Below are 13,067 nucleotides of genomic sequence, written 5' to 3'. Positions count from 1 at the left end.
GATGTGGGTTCTGAGGCTACTGTAACTCTTTCCCGATACAACAGCAAGAATAAAGTATGGATTTTGTATCTGGTGGGGGTTTTACCTAAAAGCATTCAGTCTTAGTGCACTGGGTCTGCTGGAAGAACTCAGCAGTTCGAGCAGCAACTGTTGGAGGAAAGGAATTTATTGATGTTTTGAATTGAAACCCTGTGTCAGGACACTGTTTAACATTGTTTACGATTTAAGTTTGTCTAAGATTTAAGATTTGTCTAAAATTTGATATTGTTTAATGTCATTTCTAAAGCAAGTCTAAAGGAGAAGAAAATAATTATTACTCTGGATCTGATGCAGTGCAAAAAAAAACAGAAAAGGAACACAACAATAATTTTAAAAATGCAATAAATATAAATACATAATGTAGTGCTTATACCTTGATTGTGTGTTCATAACGTGAGGTTAGGTACAGGAGTGCCTCTACATAGGAGTGAACTGACAGGAAATTATCAAGTAGTGGTGGTTGGGGGTGTGAAAGGATGGGTTAGTGGTTGGGGGGAGGTGTTGATCAGCCTCACTGCTTGAGGAAGGTAACTGCACCCTCCTGGGTTTGTATGCAAAATGCTGACAGCTCCTTTCTTCCTACAGATGCTGCTTGACCCACTGAGTTCCTCCAGCATATCGCAGATTCCAGCCTGTAATTTCTCCCTTGTCTGCTTCTGCATTGTTCTGCTAGGGAAAGAGAAAAATATTTTTTTATTAAAAGACTGGCACAGAAGTTTGTAACTACAGGAGGTTCTGCAGATGCTAGAAATCCAAAGTTACACAGACCAAATGCTGGAGGAACTCAGCAGGTCAGGCAGCATCAATGAAAGGAATAAAGTAAGCATTTTGGACTGAGACACTTGTTCCTGGATGCCAATGCTTTTTAAAACTTGGAATGTGTTTTGGGTTTACAGCTTTGAAACCCTTCACTGCCATGTATGTTTTCCAATCCTGTTATCTTTCTTTCCCTTTTTAAACAGAGCTATGGTGAGGGTTCCCACTACAGCGATCATACACCGAACAGAGAGTTGTCATCGAGTGAGGGCCTTTCTTCGTCATCCTTCATAAACTCCGGTCTCGTTGGTGAGAATGAAGTGATCTTTACTTCCTAAATTTTCTGAAAGAGAAACTTATTCAAATTTCTGGGGTGTGGTGTTATTGCTATAGAACTTTTGAGTTTTTTTTCCCCCTCCATGATTGAGCACAGACTTTGCCATCACAAAATAAAATGTTCCAATAACTGCAGCTCTCATTGGCAGGTGGTTGGGATCAACCATTTTAATTACATTTTAAATAAATTAATCATTTAATCTGTTGGTAGAAACTGGAATGCAATGGGTAGAGCAGTGGAGAAAGGGCAGCTACTGTGTGGTTAAAGTGTGGGTGCTGATTTTGGAACAGAATGGTGGGTCAGCTTTCCTAAGGAGATCAACAATCTTGATTTTTTGGCTAAGGAGTTGGAAATTAATGTTGTGGTCCACGCACTACAAAGATAGCATCTTCAGGCTCTAAGCCTGAGGTAGTGACCTGTAGGCAAGTCAAAAGCCAGAAGCATTTGGTATTTACAGAAGCCTTAAAGGATTTGTTTCTGCCTTGACATTCCGCCAGCTTATGCCTCCTGGTTTGTCTAGCCTGAAGTGTGCAGCAATAGGCATAACTTCCGGCGAAAGAGATTGTTTAAGCAGCTCATAATCATTCAGATTTTTATAAAGTATCCACATATTGAGACACAACCTTCTGTAGATAAATCACTAGAACTGTGCTATTAAGTCTTTAAAAAACAGTAAGGCTTAGGAAGTTCCCGGGTGGTGATATTTGAACAGTGCATATCCCCTGTAACTGAACCACTGTGTATGATCATAATACAAAATTCTGTTTCCCAAGAGATTTTGGGAAGATCACTTTTTTTTTTTAGGTTTGTGGGAAGTGAACTTGGGGCTCCCTATGTCCTTGCACAGACATGTCCAGTATGCCACCACTTTTAAGGCCCATTTGACGTTGAATTAGAATTCCTATGCCATAGTCTCAGACTATTTTATTAAAAAAATTTAAGGAGAACCTGAACACCATTAGACCTAGGAGTAGAATTAGGCCATTTGGCCCATTGAGTCTGCTCCCCCATTCCATCATGGCTGATTTATTTTCCCTCTGAGCCCTATTCTCCTGCCTTCTCCCCATCACCTTTGATGACCTTAATAATTTAGTGCCTATCAGCCTCCATTTTAAATATATCCAGCGACTTGGCCTCCACAGCCATCTGTGGCAGTGGATTTTACAGAATCATTAGCTTTTGGCTAAAGAAATTCCTCCTCCTCCCTGTTCTAAAGGGAAGTCCTTCTGTTCTGAGTAACACACGCAAATGCTGGAGGAATTCAGTAGGTCATGCAGCATCTGTGGAGAGGAACAAACATTAACTGTTTATTCCTCTCCACAGATTCCCTCAGAAGTAGTGGATACAGGTTCAACTGAAATACTTAAGGAAAGTTTGGATGGGTATATAGATGTGAGGGGTATGGAAGAATATGGTCCAGATGTGAGTGGATGGGACTCGGGCGGGAAGCAGGCTAGATGGGCAAAATGGCCTGTTTCTGAGCTGTAGTACTTTAACTAGATACAGCTTCAGGGGGTATCCACTATCTAAAGCTGTACCTACACACTTGCAGTGTAGCCAATCCCATGTATTGAGAACTGAAGAAATAGGCCCGGGGTTTGATGAAATACATTCCAGGTATGAGTAGCGGAGATTTGTCAAAAAGACTTCCCTCCTATGCCAATCCCAAGGAACTGGTAAACTTCGAAGGTGGTGGAAAATATATTTTCTAGAATCCAAATCTACAGTTCTCCTGTCTAGGCTTTCCAGTGCTCGAAGAAAAGTTGGCTCTTGCGGTTTGAGGCTAAGACCTTAAGAATTCTTCTAAAATAAGGAGGTGACCCTGTAATTAAGAAATTGGATTATTACTGTCACATATCCAGGGGTACAGTCTTGGATACTGTTCAATACAGTGCTGGAGGAACTCAGCAAGTCAGGCAGCATCTATGGAAAAGAGTAAGGAATTGTCATTTTGGACTGAGACCCTTCATCAAGACCAGAAAGAAAGATGGCAGAACCCTTCCAGTCCCGATGAAGTGTCTTGGCCTAAAAGGTCAACTCCTTACCTCTCCATTGATGCTGCCTGACCTGCTGAGTTCCTCCAGCATTTTGTGTTACTCAAGATTTCCAGCATCTGCAGAATCCCTTGTGTTTATTATTTGCTGCACCATTGCATACTATTCATACAGATCAGATCATTACCCAGAGCATTGAGGTAGAACAAGGAGTCCTCCAGGGAATTAAATGCTTTGTGGATAATAGAAATCATATTTTAATTTGACATTGTTAACAGTTTTGTAATTCTCTGATCATTGTGTATATTTTGTGAGTGAATAATCTTTTGTAGTTTTGTTTTTTTTAAAAAAAATGATAACAATGCAGTGCAGAATATAGAGTAAAAGTTACAGTGCGGGTAGACAAGGACTACATTTCAGAGTACCCGAACCCACTGCTGTCTGTATGATTTTGTACATTCTCCCCGTGACCTTGTGGGTTTCCCCCAGGTGCTCCGGTTTCCTCCCACATTCCAAAATTGTAACAGTTGGTAGGTTAATTGGTCATTACAAATTGTTCAGGGTTAAATCAGGGATTGCTGGGCGGCAAAACTGGAAGGGCCTATTCTGCGCTGTATCTGAATAAATAAATGTAGTACAGTTCTAGATTAGCCTGACTTGATGTACTTTTGATTATGCAAATCCTTCGACTGCTCAAACAGAATCCTGATTTTTAACTGGAACGTCAGTGATTCCAAGATGGCATTGGTGATATCTGGTGACGTTTTGATGCCTGCTCACAAAACTTCTAGATGTACTTTTTCCCAACATGAGGACCGTCACCAGCACCACCATCTAGGCCATGCTTTCTTCTCGTTGCTGCTATTGAGATTAAAGTATAGGAGCCTTAGATCCCACACCACCAGGCTCAGGAACAATTAATCCCCCTCAACCATCAGTTTCCTAAACCAGCATGGAAAACTTGACTTGCCTTAACATCGAACTGATTCCACAACTGTTGGGCTCACTTTCAAGGACTCAACATTTATTAATATTACCCCATGACCACATGGGTTTCATTTGGATTCTCAATGTTTATTAATATTTAGTTTTTTCCGTGTATTTGCACATGCATTTATGGTCTTTTTCAGTGTTTTTGTCCATCTTTCTATGCAGTTTTTCATTGATTTTTGTGTTTCTTTGTGAATGCCTGCAAGTAAATGAATCTCGGTAGTATATGGTGACCTGGCTTTACGTGTGTGTGTGTATGAAACACTTTAATTATATATTTACTTTGAACTTTGAATTTTGATCCTTGATGCCGTGGGACATGTCAAAGTCACATTGTCCCTTGTAAATTCGAGAATATGAACATGCATTCTAATTAGGGAAGGGAAAGCAGTTGGCTTCTCATGGAAAAGTTCCTCAGAGGTATATATCCTTGCAATTTTCTACTTGAATTGGCTCCCATGCCATCATACACGAAGCATAACTAATGAAAATTCTCTCTCGACAGCCCTAAGCTGCTTTCTGACTACAGTAGCTATTTTAGCTCTTGAGCTGTGCTGATATCCCTTGTGTTTTTATGCATGTTGATCTTTGCCAGGTACTCTAAGTATCTTGCTCTGTTATTTTGTATGTTGTTTTTGCCCCTTCCCCATTCCAGGTACCTTATTTGTAAACTGCCCCTGAAGAGGGAGGTCCATTCTACATTTTGCTTCAATGAAAATGAATTGGAATCAGGTTTATCTCTTCCTGCACTCTTCTCTCTCTGTTCTTCGTTCTGGCTCCCTTCTCACCCCTTCTTTTCTCCTCACCTCCGTTACCTCCCTGTGCTGCCCCTCCTCCCTTTCTCCACTCTTGTCCCCTATCAGATTCCTCCTTCAGCACTTTACCTCTTTGACCTATTAGTTTCCAGGTTCTCACTTCATCTCACCTTCCCCTCACCTGACTTTACCTGTCACCTACAAACTGGTACCCCTTCCCCACCCCACCCCCCTCCAGTCCAAGTGAAGTGTTTTCGGCCAAAATGTCAACTGTTTATTCTTCTCCATAGACACTGTCGAGTGTTGTGCTGGATTTCCTGTATCTTCAGAATCTCTTGTGTTTATGATTAGGGCTCTGTCTTTGTTTTATGATCTGGTTTCTGCTGTGACTTTTCAGTCTAGCCTCTCCTGACGTGCGTCTGCTACCTTTTTTCAGGCCCTGTAGCTTTCCCTAATGAGCCACTGCTCTGAGTTCCTTTGGAACTTATTATTGCCGGCTGGAAATGTGGCACTTTCCCACTGAATCAAACGCTTTGAGACCAATTCCTCACATGCTCCATACTAACACCTTCAGGGACTTGCTGAAAAGGCTATTTCACTACAGAAAATAACTTGGAACAACTAATACTGTATTGGGTACTGGGCCTTATTTTAATGCTTATTAAAACGAAATAAGCTCCAGGAAATAGTGTTGCAATTAAAGCAAAAAAGCTTGAAGGACAATCAAAATGAGGTTTATTATCACTGATGTATGTTGTGAAAGTTGTTTTATGTGGCTGCAGTACAGTGTAATACATAAAAGTACTACAAAATGACAATAAGAAATACATGTAAAAATTATCTCATCAGCTATGTCATTATGTGCTGTGTTGTATGACTTAGGTGATCGTAAACATAGAAACATAGAAAATAGGTGCAGGAGTAGGCCATTCGGCCCTTCGAGCCTGCACTGCCATTTATTATGATCATGGCTGATCATCCAACTCAGAACCCCGGCCCAGCCTTCCCTCCATACCCCCTGATCCCCGTAGCCACAAGGGCCATATCTAACTCCCTCTTAAATATAGCCAATGAACTGGCCTCAACTGTTTCCTGTGGCAGAGAATTCCACAGATTCACCACTCTCTGTGTGAAGAAGTTTTTCTTAATCTCGGTCCTAAAAGGCTTCCCCTTTATCCTCAAACTGTGACCCCTTGTTCTGGGCTTCCCTAGCATCGGGAACAATCTTCCTGCATCTAGCCTGTCCAATCCCTTTAGGATTTTATACATTTCAATCAGATCCCCCCTCAATCTTCTAAATTCCAACGAGTACAAGCCCAGTTCATCCAGTCTTTCTTCATATGAAAGTCCTGCCATCCCAGGAATCAATCTGGTGAACCTTCTTTGTACTCCCTCTATGGCAAGGATGTCTTTCCTCAGATTAGGGGACCAAAACTGCACACAATACTCCAGGTGTGGTCTCACCAAGGCCTTGTACAACTGCAGTAGTACCTCCCTGCTCCTGTACTCAAATCCTCTCGCTATAAGTGCCAGCATACCATTTGCCTTTTTCACAGCCTGCTGTACCTGCATGCCCACTTTCAATGACTGGTGTATAATGACACCCAGGTCTCGTTGCACCTCCCCTTTTCCTAATCGGCCACCATTCAGATAATAATCTGTTTTCCTATTTTTGCTACCAAAGTGGATAACTTCACATTTATCCACATTAAATTGCATCATGGTCTCTGAACATGATTGTTCTTAGCAAATTTTTCTATGGCAGTTTGCTATTGCCTTCTGGGGCAGTGTCTTTACAAGATGGGTGACCCTGGCGATGATCAATACTCTTCAGAGATTGTTCAACTGGGGTCAGTGGTCAAGTAACCAGGACTTGTGATATGCATCAGTTGCTCATATGACTGTCCACCACCTGCTCCCATGGCTTCACGTGACCCAGATCAGAGGGGCTAAGTAAGTGCTACACCTTACCCAAGGGTGACCTGCAGGCTAGCAGAGGGAAGGAGCATCTTACACCTCCTTTGGTAGAGACTTATCTCCATTCTGCCACGCTAAATTAAATATGTAATGCAAAAATATTAAGGTGGTGTTCATAGGTTGATTCATTGTCTGTTCAGAAATCCTATGGTGGAGGGGAAGAAGCTGTTCCTAAAATATCTTCATGCTCATGTATCCCTTTTCTCATGGTGGTAATGCAAAGAGAGCATGTCCTTGATGATGGATATCGCCTTTTTGAGGCATTGTCTGTTGAAGATGTCCTTGATGCTGGGGAGGCTAGTGCCCTTGATGGAGCTGGTTGAGCTTGCATCTTTCTGCAACTTTTTTCTGATCCTGAGCAGTGGGCCCTCTATATCAGACAGTGATTCAACCACTTAGAATGCTGCCCAGAGTACGTCTGTAGAAATTTGCTGTAGTCTTTGCCGTTGCACGTACCAATTCTTCTCAAACTCCTAACGTGCCGCCTTGGTAATTGCATCAATGTGCTGGGCCCAGGGCAGATCTGCAGAGATGTTGACACCCAGGAACTTGAAGTGTGTGGTAAATGCACTTATTATTTTTTTATATTATTTGTTGTAATATTACTGTATGTGTGTGAGAGAGTTGCATGTTCTGTACTGTGCACTATGGTCTGGAGGATTTTTTTTTGGTGGTTTACATGTATATGGTTGAATGACAACTTGAAACTGCTCACCCTTTCTGTTGTTGACCCCTCGTGAGAGTTCAGTTGACTTTCCCTTCCTGAAGTTTGCAATCAATTCCTTGGTCTTGCTGTCGATGAGTACAAAGCTGTTGTTGTGGCACCACTCAAATAGAATCTGAAATACTGCCCCTTGTAAAGATCACAAGTTGATTATCGTGGTGCACTTGTACTCCAGTAGATTGTTAGCTTATGTTGTGATGGCTGTGTTTATAAATCCTCCTGTGTGCTTGGTGTAACCACAAACTGCATTAAATTAATGGCCTTGGGCAAAAGGTAGGATATACCAAGAGGATTTGATTATTCAGGACTTAATTTGGTGAAAATAATTCTGTTTTAATTTTGGAAAAACCCTAGGTAATTATTTATCCTTTGTCTTAAGTGGCCCTGAGAAGAACCCGGACAGAAATAACTTGGAGATGATAGGTGGCATGGTGAATAGTGTAACAACTTGTAGTGCCAGCTGTAAGATTGGGATTCAGTTCCTGCTGCTGTGTATAGGGAGCTTGTATGTTCTCTCTGTGACTATTTGACTTTCCTTTGGGTGCTCCAGTTTTCACCTACATTCCAAAGACATACAAGTTAGAGTTGGTCAGTTGGAGATATTGCTATGTTGATGCCGGAAGTGTGTCGACATTTGCCAGCTGCCTCCCGTTCATTCTAGATGCAAACCTCGCATTTCAGTGAATGTTTTATATTGCAATATACATCTGACAATTAAAACTAATGTTTAATCTGATCTTTGATAGTGGGAGAGTCTAGAGCCAGAGGGTGGACAACCTGTGGCGGCCAAGTCATTGGGTATATTTAAGGTGGAGGTTAACAGTTAGTAAGGGCGTCAAAGGTTAGGAGAAAGAAGAATCAGGTTGAGAGGGCCAGCTGTGGAGGTGATGATGGGACCCCAAACTCCAGGCTTGAGCTCATACCTCATGCTTGCATGGACATTGATCCTGAGACCCATTGCTGCCCTTCGAGTGTGGAGCAGAGGCTTAGACTTCCAATGCCTTTCGTCCCATGTCCACATCGTTGACCTCTGAGAGCGGAGGCTTGGACTCCAGACATCCTCATATCCATTATGGCTACAGCTTTTAAATTATTTCGTAGTACCTTTTTTTAATGTGTAGCAGAAATAATTGTAGTGAGATAGGCAATGCGAAGATCTTACATAAGAAATAGAAGCAGGAGTAGGCCATCCAGCCCATCGAGCCTCCCCTGCCATTCAATAAGATCATGGCTGATCTGTCTGTAAACTCAGCTCCATCTACCTGCCTTTTCCCCATAACCCTTAATTCCCTTACTACATAAAAACCTATCTGACTGTACCTTAAATATATTTAGTGAAGAAGCCTCAACTGTTTCCCTGGGCAGAGAATTCCACAGTTTCACCACTCTCTTGGGGGGGGGGGGAGGGGGAGGACTCCTCATCTCCGCCCTAAATCTTCTTCCCTGAGTCTTGAGGCAATGTCCCCTAGTTCTAGTCTCACCTACCAACGGAAACAACTTTCCTACTTCTATCTTATCTATCCCTTTCAAAATTTCTTATGTTTCTATAAGATCCCCTCTCATTCTTCTGAATTCCAAAAAGTATAGGTGACTCAATCTCTCCTCATAGGTTATCCCCTTCATCCCTGGAATCAACTTGGTGAACCTCCTCTGCACTGCTTCCATACCCAGTATATTTCTCCGCAAGTACGGAGACCAGAACTACACACAGTACTCCAGATGCGGCCTCACCAGTACCCTGTATAGTTGCAGCATGACCTCTCTGCTCTGAATTCAATCCCTCTAGCCATGAAGGCCAACATTCCGTTTGCCGTCTTAATAATCTGTTGTACCTGCAAGCCAACTTTTTGCGATTCATGAACAAGCACTCCCAAGTCCCTCTGCGCAATAGCATGCTGCAATCTTTCACCATTTATTATTCCTTCCAAAGTGGATGGTCTTGCATTTACCAATATTGTATTCCATCTGCCAGACCTTGGCCCACTCACTTAACCTATCTATATCCCTCTGCAGTCTCTCCACATCCTCTGTGTAATTATTTTTCCACTCAGTTTAGTGTCATCAGCAAATTTTGGTACGCTACACTCAGTCCCCTCTTCCAAATCATCAATGTAAATGGTAAACAGCTGCAGGCCCAGCACCAACCCCTGCGTCACCCCACTCACCACTGACTGCCAACCAGTGAAACACCCATTTATACCAACTCTCTGCCTTCTTTCAGTTAACCAATCCACTGTCCATGCCAATACACTTCCTCTGACTCTATGCATCCGTATCTTATTTATAAGTCTCTTGTGTAGCACCTTATCGAATGCCTTCTGGAAATCCAAGTATATGGCATTCATCTGTTCCCCTCTATCCACTGCACTCCTCATTACATCCTCAAAGAACTCCAGTAAGTTTGTCAAACAGGACCTGCCCTTTCTGAATCCATGCTACGTCTGTCTAATGGAACCACTCCTTTCTAAATGTTTCACTATTTCTTCCTTAGTGACAGCTTCAAGCATTTTCCCGACTGCAGATGTTAAGCTAACTGACCTATAGTTGCCCGTCTTTTGCCCACATCCTTTTTTAAAAAGTGGCGTAACATTTGCTGTCTTCCAATCCGCTGGGACCTGCCCAGAGTCTAGAGATTTTTGATAAATGATTACTAACGCGTCTACTATAACCTCTGCCAATTCCATCAGCACCCTGGGATGCATCCCATCAGGACCAGGGGACTTAGCTGCCTTCAGGCCCTGTAATTTGCTCATCACTATCTCTTTTGTGACAGTGATTTTATCGAGCTCCTCACCTCCCATTTCGTCCATAACATCCTTCTTTGGCAGATTAGATGTGTCCTCCACTGTGAAGACAGACACAAAATAGTCGTTCAATGCCTCAGCCACTTCCTTATCACCCAACAGCAATTTCCCCTTCTCGTCTTCCAAGGGACCTACGTTGACTTTAGTCACCCTCTTCTGCTTTATATATTTATAAAAGCTTTTGCTATCTGTTTTTATACTTTGTGCTAATTTACTTTCATACTCTATCTTCCCTTTCCTTATTTCTTGTTTAGTTGTTCTCTGTTGCTTTTTAAAGTTTGCCCAATCCTCCAGTCTCCCACTACTCTTTGTGAGTTTGTACACATGAGCTTTTAATTTGATACTATCTTTTATTTCCTTAGTTATCCGAGGCTGGCTTTCCCCACACTTATTGTTCTTACTTTTGACTGGAATATACTTTTGTTGAGCACTGTGAAAAATCTCTTTGAAAGTATTCCACTGTTCCTCAACTGTCTTACCAAATAGCCTGTGCTCCCAATCCACATTAGCCAACTCCTCCCTCATCCTGTTGTAGTCTCCCTTGTTCAAGGCATAATTCACTAGTTTTAGATCTAACTATTTCATCCTCCATCTGAATGCGAAATTCAGTCATACTTATAGGCATCCGTTAGTCTCGTGAGACCATGGATTTGCACCTTGGAAGGTTTCCAGGGTGCAGGCCTGGGCAAGGTTGTATGGAAAACCAGCAGTTGCCCATGCTCCAAGTCTCCTCTCTCCACGCCACCAATGTTGTCCAAGGCAAGAGCACTAGGGCCAATACAGCTTGGCACCGGTGTCGTCGCAGAGCAATGTGTGGTTAAGTGCCTTGCTCAAGGACACAACACGCTGCCTCAGCTGAGGTTCGAACTAGCGACCGTCAGATCACTAGACGTTGGCCTTAACCACTTGGCCACGCACCAGTCATACTATGATCACTCTTTCCAAGAGCATCCCTGACTACAAGATCGTTAATCTTACCTGTCTCATCTTCAGAGACTGGGTGATATGTTATTTGAACTCAGATGTTTATCGGGTAGCAATGAAGGGCCTCGAACCAGAACGTCAACTGTTTATTCATTTCTGTAGGTGCTGCCTGACTTGCTGCATTCCTCCAGCAGCTAAAGAGTTCATTTGGGCAGTTTATTGGTCAAAGATGCTTCCATTTTGTTTCTGAGGAGCGGAAGATGCTTCTGCAGAAATTCTTGGCTGTGGTACACCAGTTAAATGTGATTTCTGAAGAATCTCTCTTAATCCACTACCAAAAAGGATCCCATGATGTGTGTACAGATTTGTTCCTACAATCAAACAAGATCTTCTTGCATCCAAATCCTCATTTCTCATTCCTCCACTGCCCTCTCCTCCTCATTTGCTTGTCATTCTACCTGTTAACTACCATCCCTCTAGCTGCTGACCATTTGATCTCTCCCACCCTCCCAAACCCAACTGGCTAAATGGATTTAAAACAGTGTAAGCTTTGACAATGCTCTTTCGATATGCAGTGCATTGCTGCATATCTATGTGGGTTATGCTGCATACCTTCTTGAGGCATTGCCTTTTGAAGATGGTCTCGCTACTGGAAAGGCTAGTGCCCATAACAGAGCTGACAGAGTTTACAACTTTCTACTGCTTTTTCCAACCACCTCCACCCTGGAGTGTCTTTGCTCATGAGTGTAGTTGCATGATTACCATGGGCAAATGACTTGCAGTCGACATTATAAGATATGTGAATGATGTTTGTCATGTAGGATTTGCAGAGTAATTCGTGAGCACCCATGTGTTAATTCTCCGTAGATTAGGAAAACTATATAGTACCATGTGGCTGCTTTGCACCTGCTACCCCTGAGTGATTAATTTGTGATGCCAAGGGGAAGATTTTTTTTTAAATATCACTGTCTTAATTTGCATTGTTGAAGGAAAATATCTTTGGGGCCTTAACACACTGGATTTTGTTTATTTCACCCTCTACAAATTCTATCGCGTGAAGTTGGAGGGGAGGAACTAGGGACAATATTGTGTCTGTATATCTCAACAGTGGATTGGCTTGGCTGCTGGTTGTCTGTTGTATCCAACGATGACAGGAGACCTGTGTAGGAGAGTTTTTTTTAAAGTGGAAAAGCTGTTGCAGTGGGATAGTTGCGTCTCCCTGACCTCAGAAGTCTGCGTCCAGTGGTTATGAGGAGTCGTCACAAACTGGGGTCTTCCTTAGTTGCAGTGGATGACCATAACTACCTCTGTGCCTTGACATACCCTTTGCAGAACTACCATCATGGCCACTGGATCTTAATGTAGATCTCATCTGATAAGTATATCCCTATCTTACTGGGGTATGAAGCCCGCCGGCTGCACTCACCTGTTTTAGACCTGGTTTAGCTCTCCTGTTGAAGCAGTGTACAGGGAGGGCTTGGCTGCTGTCACGTGCAAACAGCTACTTGGAGCCACAGGTGAGAATGGAGTGTCTGGTGGGAACAGAAGGAGAGTGAGCTGCCCCAGAACTGACATGACAATCCCCATCACCAGAGGTACTATCCCTTCCTGGGCACTCCATACTCCCCTGGCTTTTTGGTTGAAGTAAGTTTAAAAAGTTAACAACATGTGCACAGCCAAAAAAAAAGGCTGTACTGTTCTGTGAGAAAGTTAATTGCAGTTTTCAACTTTCTTTTCATTTTGTATTGCATTTGGGTGATCACCTGG

At 42.7% G+C, this 13,067-nt stretch overlaps 1 protein-coding gene across 11 annotated transcripts in view; it reads left to right on the top strand.

The window, feature by feature from the left end:
• Positions 1–13,067, top strand: part of tcf3a (transcription factor 3a) — a 181,176-nt gene that overhangs the window by 76,211 nt on the left and 91,898 nt on the right. For all 11 annotated transcript variants that reach the window (XM_072244557.1, XM_072244556.1, XM_072244562.1 and 8 more), the window contains exon 5: positions 1,002–1,104. In XM_072244557.1, the coding sequence (XP_072100658.1) occupies positions 1,002–1,104 (103 nt within the window). The remainder of the gene's footprint in view (positions 1–1,001; positions 1,105–13,067) is intronic.

The sequence above is a fragment of the Mobula birostris genome, chromosome 26 (genome assembly GCF_030028105.1).
Source record: "Mobula birostris isolate sMobBir1 chromosome 26, sMobBir1.hap1, whole genome shotgun sequence".
NCBI classification, from domain to species: domain Eukaryota; kingdom Metazoa; phylum Chordata; class Chondrichthyes; order Myliobatiformes; family Myliobatidae; genus Mobula; species Mobula birostris.
This window is presented reverse-complemented; position numbering and strand designations above follow the sequence as displayed.